The sequence below is a fragment of the Cupressus sempervirens genome, chromosome 10, assembly GCF_028749045.1.
Source record: "Cupressus sempervirens isolate cs-2001-9-10 chromosome 10, ASM2874904v1, whole genome shotgun sequence".
Lineage (NCBI taxonomy): Eukaryota > Viridiplantae > Streptophyta > Pinopsida > Cupressales > Cupressaceae > Cupressus > Cupressus sempervirens.
The window spans coordinates 244,049,710-244,063,314 of NC_143127.1; the positions used below are offsets into that span (position 1 = coordinate 244,049,710).

The 13,605-nt window shown below is 36.9% G+C and overlaps 1 protein-coding gene across 3 annotated transcripts in view; it reads right to left on the reverse strand.

Annotated features, from left to right (window-relative positions):
* Nucleotides 1–13,605, reverse strand: part of LOC149533541 (uncharacterized) — a 141,101-nt gene that overhangs the window by 112,299 nt on the left and 15,197 nt on the right. For all 3 annotated transcript variants that reach the window (XM_089803126.1, XM_089803125.1, XM_089803127.1), the window contains exon 2: nucleotides 12,793–12,967. In XM_089803126.1, coding sequence (XP_089659252.1) covers nucleotides 12,793–12,967 — 175 coding nt within the window. The remainder of the gene's footprint in view (nucleotides 1–12,792; nucleotides 12,968–13,605) is intronic.

The following is a 13,605-nucleotide window of genomic DNA, read 5'->3' on the forward strand; positions in this document are numbered from 1 at the left end:
TCATCTTGCATTCACATCCAGGATACAAGGACAATGGCAGACAGGTATGTGAAGTTAATTGGTATTGAGGTAAGGAGTTTGCTTGAGTTACCAGCTGTTCCTTGTTTACGAATATGGACTCAAGAATGTTTCAGCAGCGTTTGGGATTCAGTTAACTGGAGATCTTTAACACTCAATAGTAGCAATGTTTGTTTGAGTGCTATCATGGATTTGATTAGCAGAATACCCGATGTTGTCTTTCTTTGTGCCAGCAGCCTGACCGATGTTGGTATTGGTTTTTATACACCGTTGTTGGGTTTGGTTCATATATGCAGACGACCGTTCTTGCTTAAAGGTGTTGAAGATTTTTCATATTTGCCAGTGTGTACTGATGAGTCCCAGGATCGTTTCGGCCTTGATGACATCCAGGAGGATGAAGTGGATAGTTTTGAAGATTCAGCTTCCTTGACAGTTTCTTTAGGTATAGAAGAGCTTGACAGCAGAACTACAGATTTTGACACTCTGGATGTTGATATGAGTTTTGAAGTTGATTCGAAAAATATGGATGGTAATAATCCAGAGACCAGTATCTCTGAAGATACTCCCTTAGGCAATGTGTCAGAGGGAGTTTATAGAAGGCACTCTAGCCAGAGCCATCATGTGATTAGCCAGTTGAAAGTTAGTGAGCGAGACATTGCTATCGCTTGTGAGCATTTTGATACTGCTCGTCAGTTGTTGGCTGTTACTGGTTGGGGTTCTTCTATGACAGATGAGTCCAGCGGTGGTTACTTTTCCTTGGCAGAGATTCATGCCTTGCGTGAAGCTATTCGGATTTTGAAGCAGGATTATTTACGATTGGTAGCCGACCGTGATCACTTTGGTTGAGTGGGGAAGTATAGCATATGAGGCCCTCTTGGATCATGAAGAGGAGGTGAGTGAGCTTTCCCAAGAGCTCATAGCGACTACTGAGGCGTTAGAGGACACACAGCGAGATCTACAGAAGTCGCAGTTTCAGTTGAAGGAGGTGACCGTGGAGTTGGAGCATTTGCGGTCAAACCCAGCCCCAGACCCAGTTCATTTGTCTATTGAGGCGGGTGGTGGAGAGTATACTCCTGCAGTTGTTACTGAGGAGCATGTTGTTGGGATTGTCACACATGTTCAGGATTTAGAAGAAGTTGGTCCTAATGAGTTTGGGATATCAGTAGAGTCAAGTTTCCAGATTGATTCTTCCCAGATAGTTGATAGTGTGGTACAGTTGAATATGCCACCCTTACAGGAGGACCAGTTGTGGTGTAAAGGGGAGTATGTTAATGTTTCCTCATATAATTTTTACTGCACTGAACCGTTCATGGAGTATTTGCTGGATAGTGCATGTGTTCATTTGGACTCGCATAAAGTGACAGAAGGTGTTCTCATCCAAGATACTAGTGTTATTTGTAGACTGGTTGAGAAGATTATAGGGGTCCTTTCTACTATGCTACCTCACAGGGATCTCGAGGAAGGGTTTGTTGAGCAGAATGCACGGGATCCTATCCAGCCTACAGTCACTTGGAGTCAGAAAATGGAGCCATCTGTTGATTCCCAATTCAGTGATGATGAGCCAGCAGCAGAGTTTGAAGGTTCTTACCGGCATTATATGGTAGGGCACGCTCATCATTTTTCTTTTGACACAGAGATAGAAGATTTTATTTCACGCAGATGTAGATTGGCTCCAGTTTCTTACCATCCATTAGGGGATAGATTGGCACCATCTTTTGAAAATAAAGTTGGTAGTAGCAAGTTACTCAGCCTGCAGCATCGACACACCCAGAGCAGTTTTTCAGAGATCGGATTTGATGGCAATAATTCAGATGATTTCATCAGAGTTGTCAGTTGTTTGGATGTGAGTACAGTTTCTCAGATACTGGTATTGATGATTTCTCCACGGGAATATGATGAGGATTGGGATGATACACAGATTTACATTTGGGATCCGGGAAGACTGATTGGTTCATGGTTCAGCCATTGCTTGGGGACAAGCAATTTCAGGAAGGGCAGACTGTCATGTCCCCAATTTTTGGTGACAGTTCGATTTAATTAATTTAATTAATACTGGTTGTCCAAGGACGACTAATTAATTATTTTAATTAAATAAATAAATAACTTTATATTTAATAAAGTGACTTGGATTATAAAAATATTTAATAAAGTCACTTGAGGGATAAGATCAAAAATGTTCTAGAAGTCTCTGGAGAGGGTGGAGAGAAAAGAATAAATAGGCACCCCGGGGCTCCATTCGAATCAGGCAGTTGATTATCTCTCTTTGATTTTCAGATTGTGATTTAATCACAAGTGCATTGTGGAACCTAGGGTTTCTACAATTGTCACAGTGGGCCATTGAGAACGATAACTCTCAATTGGTACGCAATTTTGCGGGTGTGAAATATCATCTGAATTATTGCAGATTGGAGGTGACGTTATAGTCATTTCATCAGGGACAGAATCTGTGGACTAAGGCCAAATCTGAGGATCATTGGTTATTGGAAGGTTAGCTAGAGCAGAACTTAATTGTCATTTAGACAAACTATTGCAGTATTGAGTGGAAAGTCGAAGAGGAGCCAGGAAGAGAGTTAAAAGACAAGAATCCGATTGTGGTCAACATGTCAAGATATCGCAGGATTGATGGTTTGTATGATTGATGAGCTCCTGTCATCACATCGAAGTTTGCCACACTTAAACGTATATATATATTGGTTGATCCATTTTTACTGAGGACGCATTATCTCTGGAGTTATTGGATTTAGCAATCTATGAGCCGGCAGCTACTACAGAAATTCCAATTGGGTGACCAGCGTTGGCAAATCCGCAGCACTTCCGCACCCTGTCGGGACTCCACAACGGCGGTAGCAGCAACATTGTTTGGGTGTTTTCATTAACTACGGCATCCATTTTTGTGCAGGCGCTGAAACCAATCAAGGGCGAGTCTGTAATCAGTACCGGCATCTCGAATAAGGACACTCGATACAATCTGGGCACAATGTCGTAAGTTGCGATAGATCACCTACAGCGTGTTGTGAGTCAATCCAGAAATTTACCTCTGGTTTCCAATCATAACATCGCGAGTATCAGTGATATGAGATGCATTTGGTTTCCATATCAATTTCGTTTTTCCTTGTATCTGGTGGGCTCAATTTCCGATAAGTGCGACCTCCTTAGCAAATAGCGATTAGAATCAATTTAGCGGGTTCCAATCGCACTTTAGGCATCAAGAAATATGGTGATTTGGCGGAAAGGGTAAAGAATCCTTGAATAGCTGGTGAAACTCCAGCTAGGCGTCATTCTTCACTGCGTCCTAACCAAGCACGGGTTTTGAAACGGAGTCTGCTGCATAATGGTCGAACCATTGTAATTATTAAAGACGCATTAGTTTGGGGACAGGTCCAAAGGAGCAGCGCATTGCATATACAGTGTTACAGCGATAACATCATAGAAATCGCAAGTGGATAAAAATTGGTTTCGTGAAACTACAGATCTCGGAAAGATAAGGGCTTCATCCAACATTGCAAGACGAACCTTGGAGGTCGGCGGTTTTCCGAATAGAACCATTATTCTGTTCCCAAAGAAAACAGTCAATTGCGACCCAAAAGAAGTTTCAAAGAAATGAGTGCTGGTTCCAAAAGGTTAAGGAAGCTGGAAGCTGGAGAGAAACGGCGGCAAGACCAGGCATTTGAGGTAGCATTCTTCAGGGAGTTCTGGCCAGATAATGTATGAATATTTCTTAAAATATTTTATGAAAGTGTGTGGAGATTAAGCTTTGGTGGGCAGAGGTAGTTGTGCTTTCTAATTCATTGTCTTGTTAAGAAGTGCCATGATTATATCTACCTTGTCAATACAATTCAGTACATGTTTTAATCAATCACTACTATCCATTAATTAGATTGTCTGGTAAGGGATTAATTATAAGGGTTTCACCATTCGATAGACTTAAAAGGGGGTACGAACTGTAGAACTGCGGCATCAATTAGGCAGATTTGGTATAAAATCAACAACTTTGGTTACTAACTGTTTGACGAAATGTCTAACTCTTAAAGTTTTAAGTTTTTGGTGCTTAAAGAGTCAGAAATACTTGCCGGGGATATTACAGTTGGTATCAGAGCGTGTTTGCAAATTATTTGACAAATTGCCACAGTACAATATTGGGATTTAGTGACCTTTATATCTACCTTGTCAATACAATTCAGTACATGTTTTAATCAATCACTACTATTCATTAATTTGATTGTTCTAGTGAAGGAATTGATTATAAGGGTTAAGACATTGTATTGTAATCTGCAATCGGCATGAATGTAACAGTCCAGTCATTAGTAGCAGGTGGTAATAGGATTTACTGAATATTGCTGTTAGTACTAATATTGTTAGTTATATTTCACTACATACTGAATCCAACAAAAAGTCTTCTACTACAAGCCAAGTGTTTGACGAAATGCTAAACCACTAAACGAGTTTTCTGGTGTTAAAAGAAGCAATAACACATTGGGGTTATTTCAGTGGTATCAGAGCGTGTTTGCAAATTATTTGACGAATTGCCACAGTACAATATTGGGATTTAGTGACCTTTATAGCTAGGGTCATTACAGTTTGGGGGTTCACTATCAATTGTAAGTGCTATCTGAAGCTGCTCGTGTTTGCAGCAGCAAACATTGCTATGGTAAACTGAGCATTCGCATTGTCATTGAAATGTTGTGACAAACACTTTTTCCCGAGTATTAACTAACAACTAATATATCAAAGAAATACAGTTATTACTTCATTTTTATAAGAAGACAGTTATATCAGTTATATTCATGTGAATGAGATTAACAGTTACAATTACTTAAACAGAAAACTTATAACTAACATCTGAAAACACCATCAATGAATTCACTATAGAAATTAAAATCTACATACCATGGAATTCAAACCGAAAATCAATGTAGGGATGCTTCTGCAATCACCCAAATTAGTCTACAAATATCACTTAGGTCAATTGATGATTACCATCAAATACCACTATATCAAAATCAAATGACAATTACTATCAAATACCACTATATCAATATCAAATGGCGATTACCATCATATATCACTATATCATTTAGGGCATCACATACCACTGTATCAATTAGGGCATCAATTACCATTGGATCATTTAGGGCATCATATACCACTGTATTATCTAGGGCTTCAAATACCACTCTATCAATTACCATTGGATCATTTAGGGCATCAGATACCACTGTATCAATTACCATTGAATCATTTAGGGCATCAGATACCACTATATCATTCTTTTTCTTCTGATTTCTTAACTATGGCAATAACATAAGATTAGAAGATATGCTCATAATAATGAAATCCCTAACATCTTAACGAATTCTTTCAAGAATCAATCACTTCAGCGCCTTATAAATGAAAGACTGAAATAACAATCCATCAGATAAATCTATCTCTCGCAAATAAATATATTCCACGTATAATTAGAAGATCAACCGATCTAACTGGTTGCCAATTATATTGACAATAAGAGTTGCTTTCATTTAAAGAAATAAGTATATCGATGATACAAATCAGTTAATCTTACCTTCTACTTGAAAATACATCATAAAAATAAAAATACCAATTTCTGACAAACATTTGAATGCTTAGCTTATCTTAATCTGATGCACGTCCGACATCTTGTGGAGAGGGAAACATTGTTAAGGGCTTAACCTTCCAACCTCAGACCATAACTTATCCCCACACAATCTCTAACGAGAAAGGCCTTCCCTACTCAAAATAGACATAGAACACCTTATCAGCCACTGAGCATCCTGATATCTAATCACACCACTCAACTTGACAACAAGAGAAACAATTAACGTGATCATGCATGAGTTATTAATTTTTTTCCTTTTAAAAGTAAAATGACATTGTTATATCACATCTGACTCTGTTTCATGTTATTGCAGATTCTTTTCTCTGACCTCTTCACCCTTTTCCTTGGCTATATAGTCGGGTGATTCCCAGGTGTTGGAATCTCAGAGCAACCTGCTCTTTCTGTTAATTCTCAACTGTTCATGAATAATATATGTTCCAACTTATCACAATTTGTGATTTGATGAATGTGTTCTTTAAGACTTGTAGAAAATATCATTTGACTTCTAATCTCCAATGGCATAATAAATCATGATTTCATAACATGGTTACTTGGCATTTATTTGTCATAAACAACTCTAACTTAGAGAAGGTCTAACCTATGACATCAAGCAAGATATTTTGTATCACGATATAAGCCATAGCTTACTACTATGTAAATCAGATTTGCTGTAACAAATATATAAAAAAATCATATTGTAATGTTTGGATTTTGGATATCCATGTAACCTACAATAACTTGAAAAGGAATGGGTCTTGCTGGACGCTCAACAACCTGCCTCACTTTCAACTATGAAGATCTTGAACGAATTTGATAACAGCAGAGCTTCTGGTATAATTTGAAATGTCTGGAGTCTTGCTAGACGCTTGCGTATTGGCTCTTCTTCAATTTGCTTATCAGGCGTACCACAATGTGTAAATACACCCTCCACTTTAGCAAGGAACAATATACGACAAACTTATAACATGAATGGCACTGCTATAAACTGCAGAGATTTCGAATGGAATTTGCAATGATTCGAATGGTAAGTGGAAGCCGGAAAATATGAGCAAGGAAGAACGGGAATAAGGAAGGAAATCGGAAATGAAATATTATCTCCTCCATCTCTCCCAACTCATGATATAAATGTTAAAGGTTAAGGATTCTTTGGCTTCCAAGAAGCTATAACATAAAGAATTATCTTGGCTCTTGAACACCAATTAAAAACGCCAAGTGTTCAATCAGTTTCAAACAAGAAAAAGAATGATAAGGATGGAAGAAGATTTGAAGGTTATAATTCGAAAAATATTATGGTGTCACTTTATTCTATATCCATGTGTACATACATAGGTATATATATAAATAATATGGTGAAAAATCATTCAAAATCTTTTAAGGTACGTATTATTTTTTTAACTAAAATAATTAATGTTTTAAATGTTTATTTAATAGCACATGCAGTTCCATCGATTGTACCCTGATGTTCAAGTGGCTAGGTCCTCAACCACGGTGATTCACGATTCATACCCATTTGCTCAATGATGGTGATGCTCTTGCGCCCAATTCTTTTCTGACAATGCTTCCAGCCCTTCGACATACTTCCTACAAGGAAATTCTCCGCAGTTAAATCATATTACCATAACAAGTTATTTAATCATAAATAATCATAACGGCTAACCACATTTTCAATTCCATGAATTCGTGATAAATAATCAACTAGCATGTTATCTTCGCATGAAATTATAACAACTAACCATCTTTACCATTTCACAAGATTATAACAAATTTAACTGTCAGTTGACTTCATGTGAACCTCAACGGCTATATTTTAAATTAGGTCAAAAATTGGCATGTAACAAATGTACTGTCATAGTTGTCAAATCAGAGATATCTAATTGCTGCTGTAGTTCCAGTTTAAGAGTGAAAGGATACAATTCTAATATGTGATGAATCTTCTCTGTTATATACTTTGTGTTGTCTATTTAATATACACTGAAATTACATTGCTTCATACATTGTGTCTTTTTATTTTCTATTGAGTGATTTGTCATACTCATTACATAAGTTGCACGGGTACCTTCCCCCCCCCCCCCCTCCGGACCACGTACCGGTTCGTGGTTCTGGTTCGGTTCGACCTGGGTTCGACCTGGGTTTGTTTTTGGAGGCCTGGTTCGATCTGGTTCGAACCAGGGTTCGAACCCAAGAGAACCATATATAAAATTTCAGACCAGGGTTCGAACCCAGGAGAACCACATATAAATTTTCCACATTACAGCATGGTTTAATTTAATTTATGTTGATACATCTTGGGTCTGGGTTGGTAGGCATTACAATGCCACAGTTTTTTAGTGTTGAGTAATCCCTAGCTGTAAAACACTTTCTATTTGAATCAAAATGCTACTAAATTTGAGACACCCACAAGAGAAGATGCTCAACATGTGGCGACCACCATGACCAATTTCGAGGAATTTCAGGGCCTATTTGAGTAGCAATATGAATTTTTCAAACACTAAACAATAAACAACGTTTTATTGGGAAATGTTGCCTTGCAGAAGAAAGTTACGGTCACATGAATATGGTCAGGTGGGGCAGCTACTTACCACATTGTCTATCACTGTTTGGCTGATTATTTCTCCTCTAGGTATATTAAAAATTGTATTAAAGAATATTGAATATAGGACGTTAGACTGTGTTATCCAGAGGCCTCCATGAATGGTCTTTTTCCAATTTACTGTTGTTGATCAGTGCTTGGGAGATTGTGCCCAAAGAGATTGAAGAATATTCAGCTGGTCAAAGGGATTTACCTTCTGCAAGCTAGATCTAATTAGTTTTTAACCACGTTCAATCGATTATGTTAATCATAATAAGAGTTTGGTAAATAAATTTATGAAAAGAAGAAATTTTTATTAAAACTTACTGTTGATCTGCATAAACTAATCAAACACAGTTATGAATTTTTTAAATGAAAGGGAAGAGATCTAGTCGCTAGGGGTTCCAATGATCGTTGTGGTTTGCTACTATATTGTTTATGCTGTTTTAAAGTTTTTTGTTGTTCAAATGTGTTTATGCTACTATGCTACATTCTAATTCTAACTCATGCTTCGTAAAGATGTATATATATATATTTTTTTTTTTTTTTAAATATTTTTTTTTACATGTTTTTGTACTAACGAACCCAAACGAACCCAAACCCCTTTTCAAAATTTTGTCAAACCAGCGAACCGGTTCTCGAACCCGAACCTGGAACCGAACCGCGAACCGGCAACTTAGATTACATTCTTCCAAGCATTTGCCAACATCAAACAATTTAGAAAAAAAATCATAAGTCCAACAAATACAGTTGACAAACTATAATAAACACCATTACTGTTTGGTGCACTGTTCAAAGTCTCTAATGGTGAGGAGATAAAGATGTTATTTTGACTGACAAGTTGGCTGATATCGAAACCAGATTTGATGGGCAAGATAAATTATGGGGGAGAAAGATTGCACCATCACAACTAATGGTTTGACTGGTCAAAGTAGGAAAGTTCAGAATTTTTCTTGTGTTTTGCTCAAGTAGTTGTACTCTGTAAAGTCTATTGAGCTAATGATTAAGATTTATAAATTTCATTTTATTGAATGACTGATTTTTGTCTTTCTTAAGTGGCACAATGCTCTTTAAGTCGATTGATTCTTCTAGAAAAACAAAAAATGTTGAGTTTCTTTATAAGAACTTGGAGGGAGTGTTGGCCAAGGTGGATTAGGAGAACCGTGGTACAAATAATTACAAATAATACAGCAAAACGTGTTGCTGCGAGTTGACTTCTTATGGAAAGGCAACCCTTCTTGTTTTGAACTCCTTGTGCTACTTACTACCTTGACCTCATATTGGAGGATCGTAGCAAACTTCTCTTGATCAAAACATGTATAGAACAAGCAAGAAATGTTTGTAGATACATATATAATCAGACTTGGGCCCTCAACCTTATGAGAAAATTTGAAGGTAAGAAAGCAATGGCTTGCCAAGGAATTAGTCGCTTTGCAACTAGCTATGTCACATTGCAATCCTCACTTAAGTCCAAGGCAGGGAGTGGTCTACATGATCATAGGCAAAGGCCACTGCAAGGTTTGGTGTGATTGATTGGCTTTTTAGTGAGCATAAGTTTTTGGCAACCAGCCAAGGAGATTGTGTAGGTAACTTTCCATTATATTTTTGTTCTTCTTTCCATTTCATTTGCTTATTTTTGTTCACACTTATTTATGTTCACTATTTAATGTTTCACAATGATTGCAGTTTATAGAGCCTTTAGTTGTTCCCTACGAGTTATTGATGGAGAGAAGTCAATAATGGGCTACATATATGAGGGCATGGATAGGGCGAAGGAGGCCATAAGATCTATTTATTCAAGAGTTGAGGTTAAGTACTATCCCATGTGGGATACACTGATCGATGACAGCACCTTCAGCGTCACAAGCCTTTACTTGCAGCTACCTGCTACCTTAATTTGGCATTCTTATTTTGCCCAGATTTCAAGGCTAATGAGGAGGTGTTGTGTGGGCTCTACATAGTTGTAAAGTGAATGTAATCCGATTCATCAGTTGAAGCACACATAGTCCGTCAGATAGAGATCTTCAGGTATTCACAAGAGACCTCTTTGCATGAGGTGCAAAACAATCAGTCAGAAATACAACCAAGTAAAAATCTAGTTAAGGCATGATTTAAATTTAAATTTGAGAATTTAACTTTACATTAATAAACTCTAGTTATAGAATAGATTATTTTTATTTTCTCTCATTTCAAATGCATGGTGAGGGATGTGTAGTGTTAAGGTGCCAAATCTACAAAGGATTGCAATTCGTGTCTTGAGCCAGCCATGTAGTGCTTCAGGCTGTGAGCACAATTGGAGTATGTTGGAGCACATACATTCCAAAAAGTGCAATAGGTCGTCAATGCAAAGTTTGAATGATCTTGAGAATGTTCATTACAAACTTAGCCTTCGTTACAAACAAATCTTGGGCACTAACTTGTCTTCTATCACTTTAGAGGAAATAAGAGTGGATCACTGAGATTGATCATCGTGTCTTCAACAATGATGACGGCATGGATTGATCAGGTGGATCAAGAGGCAGAGGTGCTAGTCATGGCCCATAAAGAGAACAAAGCACAAGGGGACCCAATGGATGATGTTGTGGATTTCACTGAGCTTAAAATTGAGGCGAAGGCAAAATATTATGGCTGCAACATCATCCACGACCTATCTTGAGACAACACATAGGGGGGTCGAAGTACTAGGTGATTTAGGCTCCATCGAGGCTTGAGCTATAGACTTCTAGCTTTTGTTTAAAAAACTGTTTGGATTTTTTTATGCCATGGATCTCATATTGCATGAGTCTTGCAGATATTTGACACTATTGGTATACTAGTGTGTTATTTCCTTCAGCTAAAATTTGCTTTTTATATATCTAATGTGATCAATGTTTACTTACATATGTATTCAAAGTAGCTTCTATTTGATGAGATTATTGTGTCTTCAAGGTTTATTTATTAAAGGGTGCATAAAACAAGTTGTAAATCTTTAAAAATCTCTGAATTTCTTGGGCTATTCAATTTGCTAAGCCTTTGTTGAGTATTTGCGAAGTCTAGGCACCAAGTCCAAGTCCAAGCCAAAAACAAAACTTGTAAATTTGATGTATACACATGGAATTTGATGAAATTCATACAGTTATTATTTTTTTGGGCATGGGTATTGGAAAGAATCAAAATAGAGAAGTTGTTAAAAGAATGAGGATACAAACCCAATGACTAGGCATCCCCAAAGGTGAAAAAGGCTGGCTTTTTGCATTAATATAAAAATATTAAATAACTTATTCATTTAATTTTTAAGTGTGGACCTTATTAAATAACGTATTCATTTATTTTTTAAGTGTGAACCATCTTGTTTTGCATCTCTTGCTCTTCATCCTGATGATGGGTTATGTAGTGTGATTCAAAAGTTGAAACATTAATGGTAAAAATCTTAACACAATTGAATCCAATAACAAATCACTGTAGTACAATGGATTGTGGAAATTTGATCTCTTTAATGTAAAACCAAATAGTCAAGGTCGTCAAGAAGGCATGTAGATGACACAAATTGTTAACTGCCTAGACGCAAGATACAATTTGGAAGAATTCAATAATTGACTCGCCAATGTAATCAAACACATTGAATCACAAATGAATTAGAGGCCAATGGCTCGCACCTTTAGATGTTCAATGAAAAACGATATGTAATGGTTTCTTAGAAATTTGTACACCAGGTTCCCAGAAAAATTAAACACACAACTTGGATCCAAAGCTTACTCCCATTACCATCAATCGTGAAAAAGGGTATTCTTGAAACCCTCACAGCTCAAGCCCTCAGAATTGCATATGAGTATGTGGATGAAGACCAGGGTTTAAATGTCTAATAGATGCCCATTTCACAAGATTAATAGGTCACCCAAGCCTGTGTAAAAAGGGATTTATACATAATGGATTATACGATAACATATAATGCGCTACTGGTCAACAATGCACTAATTTTCAATCTTGCAAATTTCTTCAAGAGGACTCCTGCAGCATTTCATGTATCAAGCACTTGCTTCTAATTGGTCATTTCCCAACTTTGCCATGCCGAATTATCAATATAAGGAGGTCTGATCTGTACTTCAATTTATTAAGATATAAATGCCTAAAACATTTATTATAAATTACTGAACCTTGAATTCTCTTTTTATGGTGTACCTATATGTTATATTTGTTGGTCGAAAAAAAATTGCTATGTTTTCTGTAATACTTGTCAAACCCCAAAGAAATTAGATCTTTCAACTATATTCATTTCTGATCCACAGAAACACCTCGAAAATAGAAAAATAAAACAAAAAATGTATAGAAGTTTGTGGGTAAAAATTTACTTTTCAAGAGATTAAACATGACCCCAATAAAATCAGCACGCAACCTTCTATAAATGTGTCTACAAGATACACCTTGGTTTACACTTCACATCTATTATGATAGATTGTTTCCCAAAAGATAAACAGATTGTTATGTCAAGAAAAGACTGGTTAACAAGTGATTACGGTAAAATAAGGGTTTGATCACCTAGCCATCTATTCTAGCAATTACTAAGTATTGAGAGTGCATAATAAATTTACATGGCACAGAAATGGTAGAATACCTCCCCAAAGGCTCCTCTACCAATAATAGTCAATAGCTCAAAGTCATCTACACCCATCTTGTGTCGTTTTAAACGCATGTATTCAGTTTCCTTCCGTTCCAAATCTTTGATGAGGTTCATCTGTTCTTCTTCTGACACATCTGAAGAAGCCAACCGTCGCTCTAACACCCATCGTCTGGCAAAGAATATATAATCTGTTAAAAATAGATAGTTTTCACATTGTTTACATCATCTGAGAAGAATATCCAGATTAGAATTGCATGAAAGGAATTGAAAAAATGAACCATTGTAACCTGATATTTAAGACAAAAAGCATTCACAAAATGACTTGCAGCCAATAAAATAGCAAACAATATTGCAAAATAATAACTTTGTATAGCACACAACAACAGGAACAGAATCCAACTTTTCACAAAATCGTGTGCAGCCAATAAAAGAGCAAACAATATTGCAAAAGAAAAACTTTATATAGCACACAACAACAGGAACAGAATCCAGCATTATTTATTTCGAGCAATACCGAGTATGCAAGCAAACTCATAGCATGTGGCCATTGTAAAGTCAGTCCTTCAATTTATATTAAAAACATGCAGTCATATAGGTGATGATGGATGGAAAGCGCTCCGTGGCAGCATTTCTGTTCGCGGGCTGAGATTCATACCTGACAACAATTTCTTTTGTTTTTGATTGGCAGTAGGGGTTTGTGCGGGAATGCAGTGGTTTGTGGGGGAACCCAGGAGGCTCTTAATCAACCTCTTAGGTTTTTTGTGCACTTCTTTGGATAGTGGGGATTATTTTGTCATAGATGTTAGT